We start from the raw sequence: 27,810 nt of genomic DNA, 5'->3' as shown, positions 1-27,810 counted from the left end.
TGGAATTTACCGGTATTTTAAGGGTTCCAGTCAATCCAGTCCGATCAATAAAAATGTTAGATATTTTGGTAAGTTTTTGGACATTCATAATATTGATTTTGAAATTTTATTCAATAATATCATATATATTTTATTTTTTGTGATTTATTTTTAAATTTTTTCATTGATTAAGTGTATTCATTTTGAGACGAACTAGCTTAGTTTGTAAGTTGTGTACTAACAAATAAATGGATTTATATGTCTGATGAATAAATTGTTATTATTACTCAAGTATTATTAAATAAAAACACTAATTTTATATAATTCATGTATTTTTCTATCTGATTCTATAGTCTGATTTTTCTATAGTGTGAAGAACAAATTTCGGAATTTATTATAATGGCATCTCAAGAAATAATGAATGAAGCATGGCAAGGTAAATGAAATGAACGAGTGAGTATTGATTATTCGAATGAATGGAAATGCTATTGCTATCCACAAACTAAGGTGTAGCCACATGCAGTCGCTTGTCGCTCGATTGCAGATAAATCTGGTCACGTGACATATAGCGATAAAGCTGAAAATGTTAAGCTTTATCGCTGGGAAAAAACCTCTTCAATTTCGGCAAAAATACTGTTATTTATGTTTTCATTCACTCCAATTTATTTTATTTGTACCACTGCCCCGACTGCTACTAAGTGAGACTAAAAATTCAGCTTCCAAGGCCAAGATCATTCCTGCAAGAAGCCATCTCTTCGCTGCTGTCACGCGGTGACTTGACGCTACGTTTTTAAGTCGCGGGTAATTCAAAATCACCTTCAAAATGACCAGACACGTGACCAGATTTATCGCTGCAATCGAGCGACGAGCGACTGCATGTGGCCGCGCCTAGAACTAATGTATCGATTCTTGAGTGTCAAAATGAACAGCTCGAAATTCTTGCCAAAAATGTCAAGAATCGTAAACGTAGCCATAGCTAGTAGCGCTTTCATTGATAATAATAATTAAATTAAATTAATTATTGATAATAATTAAATCACGATAACGTAACATGCTATAAGTAAGTAGCTGTTTCAGTTCACATAGTGTTACTGTAACTGTTATCTGCTGATAATTTCCCTCTGAACTTTATTAAAGTTAAAATTTCAGTATCATAACAGCCAACTTGTTTTTAAATATTGTTTTACGATTAGTTCACTAACGATATTTGTTGTAAATGTGGTTCTTAAGTCTCTTTAATACAGGATGTCAGTAATGTTTTATATTTAAGCTTTAAGATAAGTATGTTTTTTTTTTTCAATATTTGTATATTATGTGCCTATCCACATCTAAACACGATGGCGAAAGATGAGCAAATGAAATAGTGGTTGGCGGTTGTTTAGTCAATTATATCCACCTACGGCATTTGATTGGATTGTTTTGAATTTTACTGACTTGTCCCATGTTTTTTTTTACATATATTATACTACCTATATTCTGAAAATGTGAAGCACTACTGCATCCAATTTATTGATCTTTATTGTTTTGATTGTTTCAAATAGTAAATAAATGATGTGGTCTCTATTTTTTCTTGTATGTTATTGTATATACACTTATGTTTCAGATATTTAAAATAGAAAATAAAAATGGATGAGTCTGTCACTGTTCTGGATGAAGCTAAAGCTGACAATTTGTATCCGGCACTATTCCAGTGCTTTACCATAATTTTATGTGGGTAAGTCTATCTTAGTTTTTTTTTTACTATTTTATCGGCTTGAAACTTACCTTAGATTTTAACATCTTTTGATAGGGTGTATGCATGGAAAACAAATTTTCTCTTAAATAATTTAACATGATACAAAAGTGGAAAATGTAATGAATGACATTTAATAATAAGGAAGCTACTTGCAAATAAGATTTGCAGACTTTCTATGGTTGTCATGCCATATAATGTAAATGAATATGTGGAATCTCTCTAATTGACCATTTAAAACATCCATATGTTCTTACTTTTTTAGGTAATCTGGAAAATTGTTACCCATCTTAGTTTGTCAAACAAAGACATACTTATTTGAACAAATAAAAAATATTCTTGCATATTCCCTATTGCAACTGTTGCACATCAAAACAGTAGTGACTCAAATCGAAATATTTTCATTTCAATAATAAATTTTGTTCCAAAACAAACAGGTATAATGTCAGAATGACATTATTTCGAATTGAAGCAGTACAGTCCTGAAGGTGTGTAAGTGTTAATTTTCACCAGTTTTCAGTCAGCCATAACAATTGCCACATGAAAGTGTTGTCAGCAAGATTCTTAACATCAAAGATGTTTTTAGAAAGAAATGTTATTACTAAAATATTTATTTTTAGTTACATAGCTGGCCGTCTCAATGTGGTATCACAGACAGAATCTAAAGGGATTGGTACATTTGTTGGCACATTTGCCTTGCCATCACTCATCTTCCTATCTCTGGCCAGGCTGGACTTCACCACAGTGAACTGGACATTCCTTCTTGCAATATTGCTCGCAAAAGGAATTGTATTTTTCTCAGTTATGATTGTTACCATTATGGTATCAAAACCAGTGAATCTTGGTAGAGCAGGCATATTTGCCATATTTTGTACTCAGAGCAATGATTTTGCTCTGGGCTATCCTATAAGTAAGTATTTTTTTTTTTTGTTTTTATTTTTATATCTGCAATCAGTTGCCAGACTATAATCAGATGAGGTGTATGAAGAATGGCGTTATGTGAATTTAGAGACCAGTGCCTCTTGCATTACTTAAATATAATGTAGTTACGCCTTAGGGTTAGTAAGTAATTGTTCATAATGTGTTTAGCAGTGTTTGTGACACCAGATAATTCTATCTTTGTTCAAATATTTGTTAATTGTCACACTTCAATTACTATATCCAATCAAATTTAAATTGTTATTTCTTTTCTTCTTTTTTTTTTAGTATTACCAGAAACTAAAATCATTCTTAATTTTCAGTAAATGCAATATATGAAAACACTCACCCAGAGTATGCTCTATACTTGTACTTAATGGCACCAATATCACTGGCTATATTGAACCCTGTTGCCTTTGTGCTCATGGAAATCAAGAAACAGAGAGATAATGCTCAAATTATTACGACTACACCCGAAGGAGAGAGGCAAAGTGACCTGTGCAAGTTCAAACTGTTAAGGCAAATAATAAAAGGGATTGCTTTAAACCCTGTCTTAGTGATGACTGTTCTAGGAATTATAGGAAACATTGCTTTCAAACATCAACTTTCAATCTACATTGAACTTCTTTTGAAAGTGAGTAATTCTAACTAAAGTTTCTGATCAATCAGATACAACATTCAAATGTATTGCAAATTATATTATGGACAGGGAGGCTTGGAAATAATTCTGATCCACATTGACAATCCTTGAATTGAGGGATTGTCAATGTGGATCAGAATTCTGTTAAAAATGTAGCTGTGTTAAATACTTGTGATGTACGTCATTAAATACCATTGTAAATCTGTTTTAAAAATATGTATACCTTGTTGAGTTTCTTGCTGGATTCTTCTCAATAGAGGTTTTTCTGAACCATAAATCTGAGTCATAATCTGAGGTTCATGCAATTAATACCCAGTCAGCACTAATAATTTATGTTTTACAGGTATTTGGGGATTCTTTTTCAGCAACAGCATTGTTTTTGTTAGGACTGAGAATGGTTGGGCAGATACACAGGCTTCGAGGACCGGCATTGTTGCTCCCATGCGTCTTGATCATGGTTAAACTGTGAGTAAAGTATAAGTAGAAAAAATATATCAAATAATTTATTGAATCAGGTGTTACTTTGCGGAGCTCCATATCAATGAACTAAAAGAATTTCTTTGCTCACCCGCGACCTTATGATAGCTTAGTTTATGCAAGATATGCGTGTTTATGCAGTTTCTCCAGTTCAGTTGCAATGGAGTTCAAAATATATCAAACTAGCCGTTACCCGCGACACCGTCCGCGTAGAGTTTGTTTATCGCTATGTTATTTCCGGGATAAAAACTACCCTATGTCCTTCTCCGTGACTCAATCTATACGTATACCGAATCTCATGAAAATCGGTTCAATGACTTTAACAAACAAACAAACAGACTTACAAACTTTCGCATTTATAATATTAGTGGGATAGTGGGATATTGATATCTGCTACCACATTGAACAGTGACAAATCAAACTTCTATGGCTTTTCTAATGTCTGTAAGACAACCTCATACTACATTATATTATTACGTTGTTTAGAAGCAGGCGGTGCTGGTTTTAGCACTTCCATCGCTCTGGGCGAGGTTTCCACGGCGCCCCCCAACTTTTGGAAATTTTCTAGAAAGTATAGGCATAGTAAAAGAGAACAAGTATGCACACTCCGACCCTTTAGGAGATTTAACTGCCTACTCCGGCGCGGTCGCTTAGGGTCGATGTCTTGATTAATAAATTACCTACCGGCAAATAATTTTAGTATGAAACTTAACTTAAAATTGACAAATATCTATGTCTAGAGAAACCAGATTCTTTGCCGCTCTATTATTATTATTATTTTTAGTTTAAAAATATTATTTATAAATTCGCCGAAGTGGTGATGGCGACTGTGTACATACTGCTCATGTTTCCTACACATAATACTATAACTATATTGTTTATAGGTAGGTAGGTAAGGTATCTATTATTTTTTTATGTGTCCTTGCACGAAACTATCACACTACACTTATATATTACTAATTTACAACTATACCCAATACAAAAAATGCGTAAGTACGAGTACGCGAACGTAAAAAGTGATCATCTCGCGAAGCGAGCGCAAGACGACCGAGCTAAAATCGAAACGTACGGCAACGGCACCAACGGCAGCGCAGCCTTAACTAAAGAAAACTTAATTCTCCTTAAATTATCAGTGTGTGCGTGCGGCGGGTGCGTGCGTTCCGGCGCCAACCGGCGCGCACACATTTAAGCTGCGCGATGTACTTTTGTTCGTAGTGAACCTACTTGTTCTCTTTTACTATGGTATAGATATAGGCTTCACTCAATGATCGAGTGGATAAAAGGGGCGCCTGGCTCCCGTTTTAGTCCGGTGTCCAGGTCGGTCGCCCCATCGCGCCTTAGCCTAACGCCGCTACTGAAAGCAGGGCTCTGCTAATACTAGATGCTCATAGATATTTATACGGGATATACTTATATATACTTGCAAATTTGTACGGGACCCTCAGTGTACGAGTTCTACTCGCAAATGCTGGTTTTTTCTACATGTTGTGACACTTCAATGAGAATTAGAATATAGTATTATGGTATGTATGTGAGTAAACTTTTTAGGTACTGTACAAAATAAGAAAACAAACACAATAGACAAACATTGATCGAGATATAATGTAAAAAGCGAACTTATCCCTTATATACATATAGTGCTATTTTACAGGTTTTATTTTTCAAGCATTTCTATTTATATAATAAGTTATTAATAAATTAAGGCCTCTTTATTATTCTGCTAATATAGTTTTTTTTTTTAGGATAGTCCTACCAGTAGTAATGAGAGAAAGTGTCAGCGCCCTCCAGGCCGGCGCCAACGAGTCGGAGACATCCTCGTTATCAACTTACGCATTTTTATATGGAACTATTCCTACTGCGCCAGCTGTCTTCGTATTTTCTAATCTGTACCAATTGGAGATTGATTTGGTAAGTTATCTACTGAGGCCGTATTGTCTAACGCACTGGCGTTCGCGATCGCATTCACCATCTCTTTCTACCCTCGTCTTATGCCGTTTGCTAGAAAGAAGTGGTGAGAACGATGTGATTCCAAGTATGTTTGCCAATAAGGCCTCAGTGGCCGTATTGTCTTACGCTCTGACGCTCGCGATCGCATTCACCATCTAATTCTACTAGACATGGGTAATCTCAACTCCGCGAAGTGTTCTGACTCACTAGATCTAGCTCCGGTGTCGGTACCGAATCCGCTTATTGAATCCGACTCCTTTATTGACTCCGGTTCTTTCGAGCGATTATTAATTTATCTATGGCCGATGCGGCCCGGCTCGGTTCGGTAATCGGTAGGTACCAAGGTCAAGGTACTGCAGGGCTACTACGAAACTCGAAACTCGAAGTTCGTATCGTACGAGAGACGAGGGTAGAAAGAGATGGTGAATGCGATCGCGAGCGCAAAAACGTAAATAAGGCAATACGGCCATCTGAGACGTCATTGTCTAACACACTCGGAATCACAATAGTTTTCACCGCTTCTTTCTGTCACACGGTATAAGACGAGACGTGGGTAGAATGTAGAGATGGGTAAATCCGGATCTGAAGATTCAAAAGAGTCAGATCCTCAAGCGGATCCGAATCCTTTAATTAATGACTCCTTTCAAATCTTATCGACTCCGGAGTTACTAACTCCGATCAAGTCCGGCCGGATCGAGCGGCTCGTGATCGCCGTCACACTCACTCGCTCCGCTTTCGCTCTCGGCACGGATCGGATCGGATCTTATTACGTTAAAATAAGCGTCGCCCGCTCCGGTCATATTATATTGTGTTTTAATTCTATCTCATTTCTTTCCAATATAACCGAGCGAGTAGTCGGATCCGCTTGAGGATCTGACTCTTTTGACTCTTCAGATCCGGATTTACCCATCTCTACATTCTACCCACGTCTCGTCTTATACCGTGTGACAGAAAGAAGCGGTGAAAACTATTGTGATTCCGAGTGTGTTAGACAATGACGTCTCAGATGGCCGTATTGCCTTATTTACGTTTTTGCGCTCGCGATCGCATTCACCATCTCTTTCTACTCTCATCCTATACAGTGTAAGAGAAATGGTGAAAAAGATGGTGATAACGAGTGCATTAGCAGTGTTCCGCAAAGTGTGTGCCGCGCCACACTGCTACCGGAGCATTAGTTGGTGTGCCTCGGAAAAATAAAGGTTATCTCATAAAGCTAAATAGACGGACGGAAGAAAAATACTTACACATACGTAAATCATTTCAGGTGTACCCCCAAATTTGTTCGTTTTTGAGTTTTGATTGCGAAACACGCAAGACAATAAAACATCTGAGGCCGTATTGTCTGACGTTTCTGACACTTGCGATCACAATCAAATTTTTGTATGCGAAAACTGTCATTTGATTGTGATCGCGAGTGTCAGACACCTTACGCTATAGACCCTCAGTTCTCAATCGATGTTGACAATGATCTCTGGGCCAATCAACTATTTTACCGACACTTTGGGCGTCTCTTGCGTTACCAAAATTGTCTCTGGTGTTACCAAAAAATCGTACTTCCAACAAGATATTTCAGGGTTAAATAGGTTGAACTTGCGTAGGATGACATGTATTCATGTACACCATCTATTAAATTACAGATAAAACATGTTTACTTATAAAAATCTGCAATTGTTTGAAAAATGTCGCGGACAGATTAGTGTCGGCAAAAAAGTTGATTGGCCCTTCTATGTAATTTCACAGATGGCGTCATCAATGGTAATTTGTACGTTTCTGTCAGCACCGATGATGTTCATGTCAGCCCAAGTGATATCCATAAACAAGGACTACGCGGACCAGATGAAGAAGTTTGGGTTCCATCTTTCAATAGTGTCGCTTGTCGTTCTGGTGTGGGTGTTAACGGTTTTCGTCGTTACCAAGAAGTATAAGCGCATGCCTCACAGACTGACTCTGTGTTTGATGGTATCACAGGTGACTAGTGTTTTTAATTGTTTGATTGAAAACTTGCGAACGGAGTAATTGCAGCATTTTTTAGGGTTCCGGAGCCAAAATGGAAAAAACGGAACCCTTCTAGTTTCGTCAAGTCCGTCTGTCTGTCTGTCTGTCTGTCCGTCCGTCCGTCCGTATGTCACAGGCATTTTACTTGAAAACTACAATATGTGCAATGTTGTATAACAACGAAATTTGGACTACAGATGTCTTGTCAAAGCCGCTATTTAGTTTTGTAGTTAAATTACAACAATAAATATTTATAGGGGGGGCACTCCATACACGTAACGGAAATTGAAAAAAAAAAAAAAATTTTTTTACTCGCATCAACGTGTGGCACATAGTTCGACAGCTCTTTTGAAAAGATAGTAAGGTTTCTCAAAAACTTTTATGATTAAGTAAAGATTTTCGGAAATAATCGCTCCCAAAGTAGCAAAAATTGTGTCCCCCCCCCCTCTCTATTTTGTAAACCGTTCGTCCAAAAAATAAATAATTTTAACGAAAATTGATTTCAACATGATCGGATATACCGTTTTTGAGTTATTGCCGAAAAACTGCGCTGCTGAACAAAACGTCAAACGTACCTCACGATACTAATGCCATCTAGCGATATTTTGCCTGCTGTCCTCATTGATTTTATCCTTCATATTCTTAGGATTTTTTAAACTTAAATTTTCAAGTCAATTGACGTGATTAATAAATTATCCTATGAAATCTTAGCGTGCGTAAAAAAAAACAAATAAACACACACCATGAGAACTTCCTCGTTTTGCTAAAATCGCTTATAATAAATAGTTAAGTTTTTTTTTGTTTCTGAAGTTTCACACCTAGAGTGTTTAAAGCTAAATCTGTAGCGATTAGAATGCGATTAAGTATTTATCACAATAAAATCGTTAATCTTAATCTGCGTATCGATTCTGATTTGCCCAAACGATACAAATGATGATGATGACAGTCAAAATGCTTAGTAAAAAACGTAACATGCTATTTCACGTCATATCAATTATTTTGTATTGTAATACTGACCTATGATGTCTATTATTAGCCAACTACCTACCTACCTACCTACCTACCTACCTACCTACCTATCATGGGACACTTCACACCAATTGACCTAGTCCCAAACTAAGCAAACTATGGATTCTAGGCAACGGATAAACATACTTATATTGATAAATGCTTACTTAAATACATACTGAACATCCAAGACCCAAGAACAAACATTCGTATTATTCATACAAATATGTGCCCTGGCCGGGACTCAATTAACTATCTATTTATTTGTTCAAAAGTGAAAAAAAATATATCTAGTTTTCCGGTATTTTGATGTTGTTATTATATTAGCTACATTGTTGTAAAAAAATAATAATAAAATTTTGTGACAAACTTTGAGATATTATGTACAAAAGCAATGGTGTCAAACAAAAACCGTGTATTTTTTTTAGTTGCTGCTAGCAATAAGCGTCGTATGGGGCGGACCACATCCGCAGATCGTCCCGTCATGGTCGGTGCTGCTCCAGCAAACTTTGTGCACTTTCAGCATGTACTCCTGCCTTCTTTGGACTTCTATGCTCTCTATTGGACTCCTCATGCTGCAGGTAACCATTCCGAGTTGCTTTTTAAAAGAAATTCTTAGCACTTTAGATATCTATGGGCGACGGTAATATAAGCACTTAACATCAGGTGAAGCGTCTGCTCGTTTGTCTGCTATTTATTACATAAAAAAAAACTTGCACTGGTCAGGTTACAAAAAAATTAAATCGTCAACCCTCGGTTTTTCCATGACAGTTCTATGAATTTTGTCACTACTTAATCTAGTATGCATAGACGCTACGCTACGCTTTTTTCTTTGCCCGAAGTCGCAGAATTAGTATGTAGATTAAAACGTTGTGATCCTTTTGATCCCACAGGAACCATAGATTATTTAGGAATACAAGTAGCCTTTTTTTATGCGACTGGATGGAAAACGAGCAAGTGGGTGTCCTGATGGTAAGAGATCACCACCGCCCATAAACATTTATTTTTTATTTTTTGCCAACCTAGAGGCCTAAGATGGGATACCTCAAGTGCCAGTAATTTCACCGGCTATCTTACTCTCCACGCCGAAACGCAACAGTGCAAGCATTGCTGCTTACCGGCAGGATTAGCGAGTAAGATGGTGGTAGCAATCCGGGCGGACCTTGCACAAGATCCTACCACCTGCACCTATATTACCTCTATGTTAATCCAGGGTATTTATTACCTGTATGGCAAATTTCATGCAAATCCGTTCATTAGTTTCTGCGTGAAAGAGTAACAAACATCCATCCATCGCCATACTTAAAGAAATGTATACAATCATTTTTCTAGAGAATTTTATGTAGATTACTTATCTGTTAGAACATTTTTTGCTGTGGGCCAGCGTTTACGAGTTATTTACGAAAAACTAAAAAATAGGACCTTTACACCCCACGTTAGCTACACCCCCATCTATCAGTACTTTTAGTATGTGGTTTAAAACACCATTCCCTACAACTATGCCAAAATTCGCTTAAATACGAGTTTTTTCCCCTGACAGGCAGTTTTTGGTCTTTGTTGGGTAGGCTATAAACCCTTTATTTTATTTATATCAAACACAATCGATAAATGCATGTACAAAGATGAACTTATCCCATTACATTTTAAAAACACGTAATACAACTTTATATTTTGAAATGACGCGGGGACGTAGTTCATTTCTATTTGTATGTATCTATAATATAAAAGTGAACCGCCAGAACGGGACAAAAGAAACGAGACAGAGCAGGATAGCGCTCTACAACACCATTTTGACACTTTTCTCCCAAATTTGCTGAACGTCCTCAAATAGCATCATTCCTAAAAATCTTATCACTTGTTATCAATGTTTGACCTTCCATAACACCAAGACACACATCCCACACAAAGAGCGTTGGATTCATCTGTAATTATTTGTATAAAGTTTTCACATTTCTTATTGGAGCTGCGTGGTAGTTATAAAACTACTATTTTTGTTGATGATTTATTTTATGGCACCAGAGGCAGCGAGTGTTTATCATTACTATATGATCTTGTCTGTCCTGCAGAGCCGCGGGCCGTGTTTCGTGGTGACGCTGTGGCCGGTGCTCGGGTTCGTGGCGTGGGGCGCGGCGGGCGTGATGTCCGCGGTGCTGCTGGCCACGCGGCCGCAGTCCCTCCAGCTGGACAGGAAAGCGATCGACGCCATCCGCCTGTGCCTGCTTGTCTTCTGCATCACTGGTGAGCTCTTGGATGGCATGGCTGCAGCGATCTAAAAAAGCTAAACTGTCGGCTTGAAAATTTTGTAAAAAATCATGTTGGTAGTAAATAAATAAATAAATATCATGGGAAACTTGACACCAATGAGGGCTATCGTTTTTTGTCTCACTAGATGGCGCACTGTTACGTGAGGTTTTTAAGTATGGCTTTCAAAGGCTGTTTTTACGGGTGTGAAAACCAAGTTTAGATTAAAATCATATTTAATACACCTTAAAACCGTACCATAAAAATATCGAGCATGCCACAGTGTTGCATAGTCCCCGTTTTGTTCGGAAAAAAGGGAGGACAAAGGTTTTCGAAAGACAAACTGTCTCAAAACACAGACATTATTGCCCCAGAACGCATATTTGCCATAATTAATTTCAGATATTGCAAAATAATTGCAAAATTATTCTAATTATAAATAAACCCGCGTAGCTCACCCAAAAACTATGAGATTTGACATTTCGGAGACCTCACGCTACACTAGCGCCTCTAGTGGCGAATTCATACGCGATAGCCCTCATTGATCTAGTCCCAAACTAAGCAAAGCTTTTACTATGGACACTAGGCAACGGATAAACATATTTATATAGATAAATAAATACATACTTAAATACATATTAAACATCCAAGACCCGAGAACAATCATTCGTATATTATTCATACAAATATCTGCCACTAACCACTTGGCCATCCGGTCGTCAAATAGGTACATATCGAATTGATAAGGAAAACTATAACGGAATAAGCAAAGAAACAGACAAAAGTTTAATTTTTTTTTAAAAGACAAAAAATCCTTACTTAGTGCACTTCTATGATCCTTTATCCACTTACTTACATGTGTGCCAAATTCAGGTCTGTAAAATCTGGCGTTGTCTTACAGTCAGTCAGCCAGTCACGTTATTTCTTAGCACGGTATACTGTTCTATACGTATGGATAAATTTTGTTACGTAATGAGTTCATTGATTTGGCGTAGGTAGGTACTAATGTGTCCTAACCGTTAAGGAGTTTAACCTTCCATCATCAGCGCACTTGAATAACCTGAAAGAATACAACTATCGGTCTATACGTACCTATAATATTAAAAAATAAACCTCAACTAACCGTTACGGAGTCTTACCTTCCAACATGAGAAGATGTCTATCAGACGCAAATACTTAAATAGCTTGAGAAAATATATGAAAATCGTAATGCGTGCCTACAAAATTTTAGGGTTGCCCTTGATTTCCCTATGATCCCGTCATCAGATCCTGATTTGGTGACAATGGGACCACCTCGGGAGTATACTCTTTCGAATAAAAAAAGAATTTTTAAAATAAATAAGAAAGAAAAAGAAGAATCCCGTTTTCTTCCCGTTCCCCTAATATTTTTTGGGAAATGCTCTCTTAAAGCTCCCTACACTCCCCAAGTAGCCCACTTGCCAAATTTCAGCTTTCTACGACCAGTAAAACGAAAAATCCCGTATTTACTGTTCCCATGGGAGTCCCCAATCAATGCTCCTCTACACTCCCCAACCAATCTACATGACGATTTTCAGCTTTCTGCGTCCAGTAAAACGGAAAATCCCGTGTTTTTCCTTTCCGGTGGGAATTTCGGGAAATTATCTCTTTAATGCTTCCCTACTCTCCTCAAGCAACCTGCATGCCACAGCTTTCTACGACCAGTAAAACGAAAAATCCCGTTTTTTCCGTTCCCGTCAGAATTTCGGGAAATTCTTTTGTAGTGCTCCCTTACACTCCCCAAAGAACCTAAATACAAAATTTCAGCTTTCTACGACCAGTAAAACGAAAAATTCAGCCCGTTGAACTGAATATAAATCCCGTTTTTTCCTTATCCCGTGGGAATTTCCAAAAATCCTTAAAATTGTTTTTTACTATTATAATCAATCACCTACTTCTATGCCAAATTTGAAGAGTCTAGTAATTATAGTTCAGGGGATTCCGTTGAACTGAATATATAAATCCCGTTTTTTCCTCATAACCCTGAAATTCATGTTTTTAACCCCCGACGCAAAAAGAGGGGTGTTATAAGTTTGACCGCTATGTGTGTCTGTGTGTGTGTCTGTCTGTGGCACCGTAGCTCTTAAATGGGTGGATCGATTTGAATGCGTTTTTTTAATTGAAAAGAGGGTTTTCTAGCGATGGTTTTTAGACATGTTTTATCAAAATAGGTTCAGCCGTTTTTGAGATATTGAACTTTGAAGTGACAAAGTCGGGGGTTTTCCAACTTTTTGTTGGTTAGGTTATAATTAATGTATGTAATACCTACTTGTATCAAATTTGAAGATTCTTGGTATTATAGTTTCTCAGATAGGGCCACTTCCAAAAATCCTTCCTTAGTGGATGCCTACATTGTATAAAGTATCTATGTGCAAAATTTCAAGTCTCTAGGTCCATTGGTTTGGGCTGTGCGGTGATATATCAACATTCAGTCAGTCAGTTTAGATTTTTTTTTATATATATAAGTATATATATATTTTTTTTCTAAGAATTTTGTATTTTGTACGAAATTTTCCAAGTACCTAGTTATATACATATATATTTATATATATACAAAACACAAAATTCTTAGAAAAATATTACTTGATTTTTTCGTAACAGCTACGCCCTATCCTGGACGTGACCAACACGCTCTTGGCCGGTTTGTTTTCTTTTCCGCGTAGTTGATGGTTGCGCTGCCGTAGTATCCCAGTGAAACATTGTTCTAAGGTATTGGTCGGTGTTGCAGTGACGACGGGCTGCCTCATAGTGTACGTGCGCTTCCGTCGCCGCAGCGCGCAGTTCGCGTCACTGTCGACGGATCTCGCCGCCGACTCGCCGGATGAGACGTCCGGTCTCGTTGACAACGTCGAGCCGGTTTCGAACACGCAATCTGTCACGCAGATCGGTGAGGACAAAGTTTTTGGATTACAGAATAAGTTTTTTTTTAAATGATTATAGGATTCGGGCGTTTCTTTGCGGAGCCCCGATCAAGGGCATATATCTATACATATACAGCCAGAGCATCATCATCAACAGCCTTTACATCTGTGACAGATGATTTAAGCATGTGTCAGCGGCACTTTCTCTGATGGCTGAACAAGCCTATGTGGGAGTGGCATCTCCGACCGCATAACGGAACGGACACAAAAAACGTTCGATCTTGAAGGATCGACATCACCCTAGCATGCTCTGGTCCTTCTGCACGCTAAAGCCTGGCTACATCTAGATACAGCCAGAGCGTCAATGATTAAGGTTGTCACTACTCGTACGTACCTCAAAATCTATATTTTTTCTGAGAGAACTTTATGATCATTATTTCAAGGGTCAATTTCATTGACGTTTTGATTACTATCCACTTTTTATACTCATATGTTGACGCCACAACAACATTCGCTACGGCTCATCTCACTTTACAGTGACGTCACGACTACGTCACGATTCATCCCCGGAGCGCAGCGATTTAGACTGCATCGCACCGCCAAGGCGGCAATACATTATTTACTTGTATCGAATTACTGTACCTAGTTATATTATAGTAGATTATTGTCGTGGCCTGGAAGTAGGCAATTGCTGGCTAAGTATGAGTATTAAACGGACGAGCTTGCGAGTCCGTTTAACTAATACGAAGCCAGCAATTCCTATTCCAGCCGAGACTAATATAAAGCTTTTCTCAAAAATGGTGAATAATTCTGAAATGGAATAAACTTTTTCTCAAAATATATTACAAAATTTAATTTTATTCCAATATTTTTCTTATGCTTTCCCGCCTTTTTTCATTAAAAATAAACTGCAGGTGTATTTTTCTACCGAAAACACCACAAGCTATTTCAGACCCAATAGAAAATGTCCGGAGTTCCAACAAAATATCTGATACCGGCCATTAGACTTGGCTGTATAGGTACTTGTGCCAACATTTCCATGGCCTTTTTAACTTTAAAAAAAATGTGACTGATTGCAGGCGCGCTAATTCATTATTGTCGAGCTAGCGCGCCTGCAATCTTTTAACTTTTTAATTTTTCGCTGACCATAAACTATGCACTTCACCTTCTGATATGTAAAGAATAATGTCAACTTTTACGGTCATTTTTGAGAAAAAGTTATTGTGCATCATCCTGAGTTCTTCTTCTACGAACCTGATACCCTGGCCTGGAGAGAGCTACATGAATGAGGAGTGCCCTTACAACATACATAAATAAAATCACGCCTCTTTCCCAACGGGGTAGGCAGAGACTACATCCTTCCACTTGCTAAGACTCCACTTTTTCACTTCCACTGTTTATTGCAATACTTTATTAATGAAGGTTGAATTTCATCTTTATGCATCAAAGGCGAGGATCAAGGTAAATAGACCAGCTACATACCACCCAGCGGTACATCCTAGCAACAACGTTATTTAGTGACAAACAGAATTACAACTTACAGGCTGCTACGGGACTATCACAGCCAGCCCGTCGTCGACTGCCAACGGGTGTTGCGGCAACGACACTCACTGCGAGAGTAGACTCATCAACTCCACCTCGGCAGATATTGAAGATATCGCTGATAATGACAAGTAAGTTTGTTGTAAATCAAATAAGTTTTTGCTTATATTTTTTACACGACTGCTCTAGCCTTAGCGGCCGGGCGGTTTTTAAAATATGAGGTTTCTAAGATTCGTCAAAATGTAACAAATGGAAGGCAATAATTAGCTCATTTCTAATACAATGTGTGTGTGTGTCTGTGTGTTATATAACATTAAAATATACTCAGCGGCACAAAATTTGGCCCACCCTTCATACAAAATTACCGATTCTGCATACATTTGAAGACTAGATTTTTTGCCGCTTAGTATATAACAATTAAAGTTAATGATTAATTTTACGTTATTCCTTTCTTCGGAGTCGATAAAATTTCAGTGAAGATGAAAAAAAAGTAAATATCACGGGACACTGGCCCAAACTAAGCAAAGCTTGTACTGTGGATATTAGGCAACGGATAAACATACTTATATATATAAATACATACTTAAATACATAAACGTCCAAGACCCGAGAACAAACATTCGTATTATTCATATAAATATCTGCCCTGACCGGGAATCGAACCAGGGACCTCGAGCTTCGTAGTCAGGTTCTCTAACCACTTGGCCATCCGATCGTCAAAAAATAATCGGTGAAGTAGGCTGATGTTGCCCTAACAGCTCGTTCTGTTCTCAGAGAATGCGCGTGCCCAGCGTCTGTGAAGCACCGCTGCGGCGGCTCGGGCCCGTGCCAGTACCTCTCGGAGCTGGAGCGCGCGGCCGGCGCGCTGGGGCTGCTGCCGCCCGAGCAGTCCCGCGGCCGCGGCGGACAGCTGCTCAAACACACCGTGCTCATCATACTCTACAGTCTCACCATGTTCATCGTGAGTGCTCGTATTGGGGTTTGGGACCGTGCAAAGCGGGTGGTGGGGGGAGCCGAAACGTTCGAAGCGCTCGCTACGACTAAATATGAAATCAAAATATTGGTTGTTTTTAAGATAAATGTGAGCTTATAGATGAGCTGTACTAATACACGGCCCTCCTAATATTTTGTAAATAAATACATAATACCTCTCCGTTATTCAAGAGAAAAATAAAAGTTACATATATATAATCTTCATATAAGTTATTAGGTATACTAAGGATCATTTATCAAGTTTACTACGACATGTTTCGGACTAATTCGTAGCTTTTATCACGGAGCACACGCCACGGCGGCTGCTACAAAACGCGCAATGCGCACCACTGCTCTGCCTTCGAGCAGTTGCGTGTTTTGCAGCAGAGCTGTTAGCTCGCGCCTGGGGGGTTTTAAGAAATTTGAAAATCGAAGTTTGTATCGTACCGTCCCTCTCTCTCTCGTATTGATAATATTAGCGTCAGCAGGACGGCAAGATATGAAGTTCTGATTTTGCACTTCGTAGTATAGGGCCTATAGTAGCTCGCCACCCCCACAGCAGGGAAGGCAGCACCTGCATTACATTAAAGGCGGCACATTAAAGGTGCGGACATACTATTAAAATGTGGCGACACGCCACCCGACGCGTGTCAGTATTAATCAGTCCCATATACAGGATGTCCCAAGAAGTAGTGATATACTAAAGCCGGGAGATAGAGGACCTAGAGGGCTATCTGAATCACCCCCATGTATGTTCCGCGATTTTTCGTATTTTCGGAGTTATGTTTTTTTTTTTATATTGTTATCAATTTTTCACCTATCGCCGAGTACGATGAAATTTTTATTTATGGTGACGTGAATTATTGCGGTAGATGCTTGATTTTTTTGTGTGCTAAGCTGATAGATAAGCCAATTCAGTATGGTAACATTTACTATCGTTAGATCTTTGAATGGAATAAAAAAAAATTAAATGCCAAGAAAGATAAAATTACCCAGTATGTTCACAATTTCAAGGGCCCTTAAAAAATAAAATCACATAAAAAAAATTACCGTTTGGCTTTTAAAAACTTGCTCTATCTATGTAGGGTGATTCAGATAGCCCTCTAGGTCCTCTATCTCCCGGCTTTAGTATATCACTACTTCTTGGGACACCCTTTATATTTATTATGGTCAGTTGCAATGCAAATAGAAACAACATGACGTGTCGGACGACAGTAGGTACATCTCTTTAGTATGCATTGGGCGCGTAAAGCGTTACACCGTAACTGGCGTTTAACTTTCGTTCTGCAAGTTTTTGAGTAGTTGTCTTGTTTTCAGAGCATAACGTACACAACGTGGCAGATGATGCGCAGCGATGAGAGTGGCGTGTTTGTCGAGATCGAGTTCCTGGATATCGCGGCCACCTACGGACAGGCACTCGTCATCTTTGTGCTATTCGGACTGGACCCCGAGGAGATGCTCATTCCGGCTGTTAGATACTTTAAGAAGCAATGGTAATTATATATATATTTTTTTTCTACTCTTGTACTTTATCCGTGGATTTAATTCTTAGTATGAGTAGACATGTCATCGTCGATGCGTTCTAAATACGTTCATTAGATAAGTTTATATACCTACATACATACTAACTTATCTACACACTGTACTGGTACTTTATTTATATGCTAGTATCTACTTGTTTGAGAATTGTTTTTTTTTGACATGATGCACAAAGATTTATGAATAAAATTATTTTTGCATGTGTATGTAGTGGGCATTAGTGCATCCATTTTGTAGTCTATTTTATTATTATCAAATATAATTTTGTTTGGTTAATCTAACTTGAACAGTTTACAAAATATGACACTTTAAGTGATACCCTGATTATTTTACATTATCGTGTATAACTCGAAAACAAAAGAAGATCGAGGACTGATATTAAGCATTGAGTGTTCTAAGGGCCTGCTATTACTGCTCGTACACCACCTGAAAGAATGACTAAATCCGTCGTTGGGGGCCACCCTTGATCGCTTAGCCTGCTAGACCCTTTTGTTTGAATGACAAACAATGAATTCGGACCATGTTAATTTAACTTTTGCGTTTGTTTTTATTACCTATCCAACAAGTATGCAGATTAGAAGATTTCATTTTTATTCAGTATTTACAGGATATTTTTAAAATCGTTAAAATAATTTACGGAAATTTGAAAACTAAGCTTAAGAAAAAATTTACTTAACAATCTACTTAAGCGAACTATTAAATACCTGTAGAGAAGGGTATGAGAATTTCGTAGTTTGTTTATATAATAATTTTTAGATATTGGTCAATCTTGTTAATTTATACTTTTACAGAAAGTATTGTTTGCAATGCAATTATTAGATATAGTTTGGCTAATGAAAGCTGAACCCAGCTATTATTTGAGTGGCAACATTATTCAAATGTCATAGACAAACAGACCAAAGAGTATAAGAAAACAGACACTTGAGCTTGTACTATTGTCTATTCTGTGAGTTTTTGAGTTTAGTACCTTTCTTAAAATAGAGTTTGGAAATTTACTGCTGAGACATGGGCGAAACAATCAAAAGCGGTGTGCCACAGATTATTTTGACCATGATAAGCAAATTCAAACAAAAACAAGCAGAAAAAAGTGTTTTGATGCGGTGACCGAATTTGTAGGTTAGTAGGCATGGCAAAATATTTTTATACTAATATTCCTTTCAGAACTGGTCAATACAACTGTGGTTCCTAAGATTTACTTTTTCTCAAATTCGTATTAACCTTTTATGTTCAACATATCACTTTAAATAATTAGTTATTTTCCAATAGGCATGCGATACACAGAGAAGCATAAAGTAGGCAAGATTCTTTTGCCTAATCGTCACTTTTGTACGGCAGAGAAGCTTCTGAACTTTTTTTATTTTATTTAATATGATCGAAACAAATAAATACAATGAACTTATTATGCCACTATTGGAAAACCCACTGGGGGTTTATGTAATAGTAGGCGAGTTACAGCGGTTCAGTACATAGATTTTTGCTTACGATAATTAAGTTGAAGTATTAATAGTTAGTTGTTAGTAGGCAGGTTAATATTTTTTGAGTATTTCCTTACATTTTACCGGATTGTTGGCAGTGTTTACAACTTCGTTTAACAATTCTTTTGGAAGGGTATTTAGAATGGCAGGTACTAGGTAAGAGTTGGTTCTCCTTCCGTAGGAATTATTATTACATGGTAAGTCGTAAGCCGGCAAGTAATGCAGGCGGCGCAGTTGTTGCGAACGGGACTTTTGTACTATTACTTGTACTATAACTTATACCTATTACTTATTCTATGGTGATACCATCTGCATTTTTTTTGAATTTGCCGCGGTTTTGCAGGTTCATCTTTGATTAGCCAGACTAATTAGGGCTAAAGTAAAATCTCTTTTTTAATTCAGCCCAGTCAGAAATGCGTTCATTTGATAACCACGGTCCTCGACTTAAAGCGTATTATGTAACTAAAGTATTCACGCTATTATTTGTAATTTTTCTCCGAATGGACAAATTTCGTACTTTTCGATCCCATTCTTAAAAGTAAGAAACGTATTGAGTGAAAAAAGTAATCTATAAAATGTTATATTCAGGCATGGTGCTGATACTGTGATTCTGCCATCCATTGAAGATCTGAGCTTCGAAACGAAGCACGTCTGCGACCAGTTCATAATGCACCACCTCGACCGCTGCAAGGAAACAATTGCCAAGGATACCAGGTGAGTGGTGGTGATTCGTTTGTGATTTGTCATACAAAATACGAACAATCAGTACAGAACTTTTTACCTGCGTGTTTTACGCGTGAAATTTTGTTTTGGCATTATTAGTGTCGATACTATTTTTATATCATAAGAATATGGTTGACACGCAAGCTTTTGAACTTGGTGACTAATTATCAAAAAGTTACTCATCAAGTGATTAGTGCTATATATATTTGTCATTTTTGTTTCCGAATTAAATGGTGAAAGTTTTAACTATGAATAATACGGATTTTTTAAATTTTCTAGTTATATTTTCAGACGCTTCGTATAAAAACAGCAGCAGCAGTATAAGAATAAAAAAATACACAAGTAGCAGAAAATATCTTCTCTACTTAATTTTCTGAACCAGTAAATTTCACATAATTTTATCAAGCGCTTGATCTCAAAATCTGATGTTTGGCTTGGTGTGGTTTTATTCATCATATTATTATCAGCCGTAAGACGTTCACTGTTAAGAAAAGGCCTCGCCCATAACAAAAAGTGGTTTTATGACATAAAATATTTTTTAATTCGTCCCGTAGATGGCGTATGCGTACATACCGCAACGTGTTTCGCGGCTCGTGCCTCGTTCGTTGGCTGATCAGTTGCGGGCTCGCCAAGGACGAAGCGGAGGCGGTCACTTACGGCAAACACTTGCTGGACGGAAGACTAATCTCACACGTCAACAACGCGCACCACTTCAGTAACTCGCCGCTGCTCTATACTTTCAAGTAAACTTCCCATAAGTAAAAATCCCAGTGGCCGTAGCACTGTGATCTTTATTTTATCTTAAACACAGCTATCCAGGGTCGGAAAAATGCTCGATATATGAAAAATCCTGTTTCGTGTAGTAGAAACTTGTATACTACTACTTTCCATTTAGGTTTTGTTTATTTAAGTACACTGAAATGGTTGTGGGCTGACAGCTGAAAGTTATAAACAACTTGCAATAAATTTAACTAGTGAAATCACGATCTAGTGAACCCAATTTCGCCTGGGCCTAGTCGTCCTCACGCATTTTATTAACATCAATTATGGAAGTCTCTACTAAACGTAACAGGGTAAGGTTTCCTGTGCAGCGGCTATAGCGACCCTCATATTACGTAAACAACGGTGCTCCGGTACGTATGTCAACAAAGAAATATAACATTTTAAAGGGCGTGCCACACAGTCGTGCTCACGGACCAGACGTCGATTGAGTTGGGATAAGGTTGGTTGGACAATTCCAATTCATGACTAGCATACGGCTATGTGGCAGACGCATCAAAGATTTTCTTTACGCTGCGATCGTTAAATAAAATGAAAGAAGAATGTAAGCATGTAAAAATGATTGTGTGCAAAGACTTCAATGTTGTTTTGAAGAAAGGGACAAATTAAATTTTAGTTGAAACGGGTTTATATTTTTTTTATATAGGGCTGTGTATAGGGAAGTAAGATTTTACGGAAAACTTCTGTCACAGTGGTGTAACTAGTGTCGATATATATACATATAGTAGGTCAGCAGATTTCGCTACATCACTATAAACAAAGCTACGCTATGCCATTGCACAGCGTACCGAATAATTGATAACGCTACGTTATATTATGTTTATTGTTCTTTACATGGTTCTCTATCGTTTACCCGAATTTCATATGCCCGAATGTATCGTTTTCTAGAATTTTAATTTGCCATAAAGTAATTTATTTCTGAAATAGTAATTTCTTCAGAGTTGATATTAAACTAACCTAACCTAACCTTACTGCATTCTATATGATGACAAATAAAAAAAAACCTGAAAACATCACGGTTCTATATATTTTATGGCAAACGTTGGTATAGCAAGTGAAATTCGGGCAAATGAAATTCGGGCCAGTAAAGGTAACCGTTTTATTATATATAGGTTATATTTAAAGGCATGTATTCCTCTTTCTCCAGTACATTTCTATCACGCTTGTTTTGTAAGTGACTTATTGCGCACAATTGGAATGGCATAAAAACTTAAATTGTTATTGGCACAAAAGTTTAAAATTTTATGTTATTTAACTTCTTTTGCATGGTACTTGGCATTGGGACTTCTATTTATTAATAGTTAAATTATACTTTTTTTTTTATTAATATTATTGTTAGCCTATTCTGTTAGCAAAGGCCTCCCCCCAATACTTCCACTGCTCTTTGTCCCCTGCATACAAGGGCCAGTCCTTCAAGAAGAAGTTCAGTTCATCCCGCCATCGCCGTCTAGGTCTGCCAGGTCGCCTTTTCGAGTTGGTGGGCATCCACTCGGTAGTTATTCAATAAGGGCTATCGCGTATGAATCGCCACTAGAGGCGCTAGTGTAGCGTGAGGTCTCCGAAATGCCAAATCGCAGTTTTTGGGTGAGCTACGCGGGTTTATTTATAACTAGCTTTTACCCGCGGCTTCGCACGCGTAAACTATTCGGTCTGGTAGTTGCAATTGAAATTTTCGGGATTTTACAAAATTCCCCTGGAAATTTCCAAAATTTATATCGTGGTCTTCATTGAGGTTGTGTTGTGAATAACTGTACAAAATTCAAGACTCACCCAGTGCTCAAATTTAAAAAAAATTCCCTATCCAAATTCAAATTCATATCATTTATTCAGTAAATAGGCCGCAATGGGCACTTTTACACGTAATTTTTTTAAATACCAGCACTTTCGGAAAGACCATCATTGCCAAGAAGAATGCGCCGCAAGAAGCTTGGCAGAAAGTCATTTTTTCAAAATAAAATAAGTACAAATAAAATACTAAAAAACTACAGTAAGTATACAATTAAAGAAAAAATTACAAAATAATAATAACAATAATACACGGATGTATGGGGTCCCTTAGTTACAAAACTATCCCGTGGAAATATCGGAATAAAAAGTTGCGTATGTGTTGTTCCAGACGTCCGACTACCTACATACCAAATTTCATGCCTCTAAGCCCAGCGGTTGTTATTTCGAGATTTTATCCCTATCCCGTGGGAATATCGGAATAAAAAGTAGCCTATGTGTTATTCCAGAGGTCCAGCTACCTACATACCAAATTTCATGGCTCTAAGCCCAGTGGTTGTTATTTCGAGATTTTATCCCTAGTTATCCCGTGGGAATATCGGGTCAAAAAGTCACTTAAGTATTATTCCAGATGTCCAGTTACCTACATACCAAATTTCATGACTCTAAGCTCAGCGGTTGTTATTTCAAGATTTTATCCCTACGTATCCCGTGGGAATATCGGAATAAAAAGTAGCCTATGTGTTATTCCAGAGGTCCAGCTACCTACATACCGAATTTCATGGCTCTAAGCCCAGTGGTTGTTATTTCGAGATTTTATCCCTATCCCCTGGGAATATCGGAATAAAAAGTAGCCTATGTGTTATTCCAGAGGTCCAGCTACCTACATACTAAATTTCATGGCTCAAAGCCCAGCGGTTGTTATTTCAAGATTTTATCCCTAGGTATCCCGTGGGAATATCGGGTCAAAAAGTCACCTATGTTTTATTCCAGACGTCCAACTACCTACATACCAAATTTCATGACTCTAAGCCTAGCGGTTGTTATTTCGAGATTTTATCCCTATCCCGTGGGAATATCGGGATAAAAAGTATCCTATGTTTTAATCCAGGTTATAAACTAACTTTCCGGCAAAATTACATCCAAATCCGTCCAGCCGTTTAAGCGTGAAAAAGTAACAAACATACTCACTCACTCACAAACTTTCACATTTATAATATTAGTAGGATTAGAATAATTTGATGAATATTTTGCAATATCTGAAATTAATTATGGCAAATATGCGTTCCTGGGCAATGAATGTCTGTGTTTTGAGACAGTTTTGCCTTTCAGAAACCTTTGTCCTCCCTTTTTTCCGAACAAAACGGGGACTATGCAACACTGTGGCATGCTTTTATGGTACGGTTTTAAGGTGTATTAAATATGATTTTAATCTAAACTTTGTTTTCACGCCCGTAATAACAGACTTTGAAAGCCATACTTAAAAACCTCACGCAACAGTGCGCCATCTAGTGAGACAAAAAACGATAGCCCTCATTAAATTTGTTTTTTGAAAAGAAAAATGCAATATGAATTGATGATTGTAATGATATGTTGATAAAATGTGCAACTAGAAAATGACAAATTTAAAGACTTCGCCGTTTATAACAAAAAGGAGCCAAAAGGCTATGTACTAAATGTGATGACTATGAACTAGAAAGTTAGCATAATGAACATATAATATTATTATGTATAAGAACAATATAATTAATGTTTTAACTATTAACTGGCAAAAACATCCAAAAAAAGTATATTTATATTTAAATGTTGTAGATATATTATATTTCATGGTATCGTCTCACCTTTATAGTAAGTATGTAACGTAAATACATGAAATAATATGTAAAACAGTGAAGTAAACTGTCATCATCAGATTTATTAGTGTTTTATTTATCTATTATTAAGTTGCAGAATCATGAACATTATGTAAAACTTTTTAAATGTAATTGTATTTTATTTAGTATTCGAGCATTTCACAAAAAAATTGGAAAATTCCATGATTCTTGGTTACAAAGGTTTCCAAATCAGTGTCAAAAATTAAATTGCCAAATGCTCAAATACGGAAAACATATATACAACAACTTATAGTGAGATTTATAGTTTTTTTGTCCTATTAACTAGTATGTATAATATAAAGTCCTGTTAGTTGGATGGTTGGCCAACTAAATTTCATTATTTGTCAGTTTTACTATTATTTGTTAAGTTTTCACAAATGTATAGTGATTTTGATATTTGATTGTTTGACTGAGATAGGAAATAATGTCATTAATGTCATATATTGAGCAGTTAAACATAAATAAATGACTATAATATCAATCATGCCAAATGATCTCAATATTTTATCCTACAATAGAAAAAAAAAACTCGAGGCAGATAAATTACTAATTGAATCAAGGGTTACCATGTGAAGGTGCAGATCAATGAACTGAAGCAGTTACTTGTTACTCCGCGACCACGTGCAAGATAGCTCCGTCTGCTCGACACACATTTATCTTTATGCAAAAACTGCTCCCCTCCGCTTCCACATGTTTCATCTTACGTGTATTGCATGCTGGCTGACGCAGATCTGCGTCGGATTTTTTATAGCGGTCTTTTTTTGGTAAACAACTACTACAACATATTTATTAAATCCTTAGAAGTTATATTTATCTAACTTCATGCACCCTTCGTCAAGTAAGATTAAATTTTATTTGACATGTACTGGAGCAGACACATTAATGTTATTTGTAATGGCATCAATAGACGTCCATTGCTCGTTCATGTTGCGCGTAATGCGCGTTCATGTCAATCACCAAATGCAACTTTAGGAACAAACTGTACTAAGGGATAACTTATTTATTGGCTTTATAGGTTTCTTAAGTGATGTCTCAAGCTTGCTGTGATTTTATTGAAAGTGAAATGTTTCTAGTATAATAACTTAAAAATATATTGTATCATTATCATAAGACAATTATTTAATAATATTAATCATTGTTGTATTTTGAAGAAGCAAAGATAAAATGTTAAAAAAAAAGATTTTAATAAAAATTGTTGAATTCAGCATTATAAGTTTTATTTTATTTTTTTGTATTTCTTTCGCGGATGTTGAGAATTGCTCTAATGAAATGATTAAATTGCTTTGGGTATTTTCAGGGGCGAACAATTGATCTAATTTAGTCTCATCTTTGGGAAAACTTGTGTTTTCCAGTTTTAGTCTGAATGAAACTCAATCACACAGATACTATCTTAACTAACTTCAGATATTGGTACTTGATGTATTGTGTACAAGTAAACATTCATATATTTATTATAATTAGTAAAACTTACTTTTGCTTTTATATTATGTTGTTTTGCAAGAATGTTTCAAAAGCAATAAAGGAAATACATTTTTTTTTGAAATATAGGTTTATTCTTGATTTTCTTGTTCTTCATTTTCATCACCATCATCGTCTGCCTCTGGTGCCTCCCACCAGGTCAGCAAGCCAAGCCCAGGCTCATTGATTCCTCCTACTATCTTGTATGGGGCTACTGATTGGACGGGGCAGTCAGAACCTGGAGGACCCGTGGGTAAACTTTCTTCAAATGCTTCACTAGTTATTCTAAATCGGATGGTTTCACCTGAAAGTAAAAAGTATTTTATAGTTTGTCATAAATATACTCAGAGACACTAAATTTTGTATTTCTGCATACATTGTAGGGCCACATTTTTTGCAGCTCGATATACATATAATAGCTTACTCACTCTGTTCAAAGACTTACAACTGGTGTAGGTGTAGTAAACAGGTTTTGGGTGTATCCCAAAACAGGTTTTCTCTTTTAACTTAAAGACACCATCCTTTGTTAACTACACTTAATCTGTCATTGAAAATAAAAGATTTCTTATTTTCATTAAGCACCAGTACAATATCAGACTAGACATTATAATCAAGGTATTGTTTGCTAGCAGAGTTCAAAAGGTCTCCCACAGATAGTGAGTAGGATAGGGGTTAGGAGGATCAGGAGGTGCGGAGTCAGTGTGTACAGTCAAAATGAAAAAGTATATGGAATGCGGTGGCAGTGTGATAATGGCATAATCAGATTCAAAAATAATTGTTTTGTATAGAGGTACTCTTTGAACAATAAATAAACCTTTATTTACCTGCATCCATAAATAAGTCATGTTTTTCACCATCTTCTTTGGGGTACTCCCAAACCCAAGCTTGCTCTGTTTCATCAAATCGAGATGGATGTTGGAGTGCATTTACTGGTATTAAAACATCATCAAAAAATCCTAATGTTACTGAAACGAAACATAGACAATTACACTCATTTGTTAAGCATATGTGTTTGAAGTAGGTGATAATGTCACTCCATCTTTAAGATGTGGAGAGTTGAATAATAACTACTCAAGATTTTTTAAGATGAAATGCACAGTTTCCAAATTAGTTTGAGATCATGTATTGTACTGTTCAATCAAGATTTAATTGCATTTTAAATATGAAAGCAAAAAAGTTAGTAATTTTGTAGACTTACCGTGTACGCCTTCTCTACCACAGCTTCTAATTTTGCCTATTAAAATCTCTTCAAGTACTGGTCTGAACACTATGTACCTGAACTTAACTTCAGTGTGTGATGATCCATCCCCGGGAAAAATATATGAATGTCCTATATGTGTAATATCGAATAGTGCTATACATAATCCTACGTTTAGGACAACCTAAAACAAATAAAGGCAATGTATTAAGTCATTCTCTGAGAAATTGCAAACTTTTTTTAAATATTACCACCTTATTTGCCAGCTTCCTATTAAGTAAAGTAGTTATAGATTCTGTAAGACTTTGATGGAAATGCTCTGGTGTAACTCGTATCACGTCTTTCATCTCTGCTAACACGAACATTTTAATTGCAAAATAAAAATAAAAAGTTTTAGTTTTTCGTGAAAACAATCAAAACACCACAGCACGACACACATGCTTTTGACAGTTGACTTGCAGTTGACAAAAGTTTTTTTTTATTAAATTTTTATTTTTTTTTTTTTTTTTGGAGATTGTGGCTTGGTAACGAGACCTTTAAGCCAAGTCTTTATTTTAGAAGTCTTGTTTTTGATCACTTGAATTCACTTATTTCACTATATTTTTCCAATTGTATTTTTAATATATTTGTAGAGAGGAACGAAGCAATTTGTGTTTTTCAATAGGTCAGTGAGGCGGCGGGAGGATTCTTCAGCTTGATTTATTTCGC

General features: G+C 36.9%; 2 protein-coding genes across 5 annotated transcripts; one reads left to right on the top strand and one right to left on the bottom strand.

The window, feature by feature from the left end:
• Positions 1 to 903: 903 nt before the first annotated feature.
• Positions 904 to 25,651, top strand: anchor (integral membrane protein GPR155 homolog anchor). 4 transcript variants are annotated; one of them, XM_074091165.1, is made up of 15 exons: positions 904 to 1,039; positions 1,583 to 1,693; positions 2,332 to 2,621; positions 2,953 to 3,263; positions 3,613 to 3,734; positions 5,489 to 5,654; positions 7,434 to 7,661; positions 9,125 to 9,277; positions 10,763 to 10,934; positions 13,684 to 13,842; positions 15,381 to 15,489; positions 16,133 to 16,319; positions 17,648 to 17,823; positions 19,933 to 20,058; positions 20,622 to 25,651. In XM_074091165.1, the coding sequence occupies exons 2-15, from the start codon at positions 1,605 to 1,607 to the stop codon at positions 20,812 to 20,814; spliced, it is 2,481 nt and encodes an 826-aa protein (XP_073947266.1). In that variant the 5' UTR covers positions 904 to 1,039; positions 1,583 to 1,604; the 3' UTR covers positions 20,815 to 25,651. The 4 variants fall into 4 exon arrangements, with proteins under 4 accessions (XP_073947266.1, XP_073947263.1, XP_073947264.1 ...); XM_074091162.1 differs by having other exon boundaries at positions 15,360 to 15,489; XM_074091163.1 differs by having other exon boundaries at positions 904 to 1,043; positions 15,360 to 15,489.
• Positions 25,432 to 27,810, bottom strand: Polr3H (RNA polymerase III subunit H). The gene is made up of 4 exons (XM_074091174.1): positions 27,357 to 27,810; positions 27,103 to 27,286; positions 26,729 to 26,869; positions 25,432 to 26,208 (listed from the first exon to the last, which is right to left on the bottom strand). The coding sequence occupies exons 1-4, from the start codon at positions 27,465 to 27,467 to the stop codon at positions 25,997 to 25,999; spliced, it is 648 nt and encodes a 215-aa protein (XP_073947275.1). The 5' UTR covers positions 27,468 to 27,810; the 3' UTR covers positions 25,432 to 25,996.

This window comes from Choristoneura fumiferana, chromosome 8, assembly GCF_025370935.1.
Source record: "Choristoneura fumiferana chromosome 8, NRCan_CFum_1, whole genome shotgun sequence".
Taxonomy (NCBI): Eukaryota; Metazoa; Arthropoda; class Insecta; order Lepidoptera; family Tortricidae; genus Choristoneura; species Choristoneura fumiferana.
Note: the sequence above shows the minus strand (reverse complement) of the source record. Positions and strands in the feature narration are given on the sequence as shown.

What these genes read in the sequence shown, in the direction of transcription:
- anchor (XM_074091162.1), top strand. Translation starts at nt 1,605, where the DNA reads ATGGATGAGTCTGTCACTGTTCTGGATGAAGCTAAAGCTGACAATTTG. An exon ending in TGTGTTTGATGGTATCACAG is followed by an intron (nt 7,662 to 9,124) that starts GTGACTAGTGTT and finishes TATTTTTTTTAG; the next exon opens with TTGCTGCTAGCAATAAGCGT. An exon ending in GATATCGCTGATAATGACAA is followed by an intron (nt 15,490 to 16,132) that starts GTAAGTTTGTTG and finishes TTCTGTTCTCAG; the next exon opens with AGAATGCGCGTGCCCAGCGT.
- Polr3H (XM_074091174.1), bottom strand. Translation starts at nt 27,467, where the DNA reads ATGTTCGTGTTAGCAGAGATGAAAGACGTGATACGAGTTACACCAGAG. An exon ending in ATAGGAAGCTGGCAAATAAG is followed by an intron (nt 27,287 to 27,356) that starts GTGGTAATATTT and finishes TATTTGTTTTAG; the next exon opens with GTTGTCCTAAACGTAGGATT. An exon ending in TGACTTATTTATGGATGCAG is followed by an intron (nt 26,209 to 26,728) that starts GTAAATAAAGGT and finishes TTTTACTTTCAG; the next exon opens with GTGAAACCATCCGATTTAGA.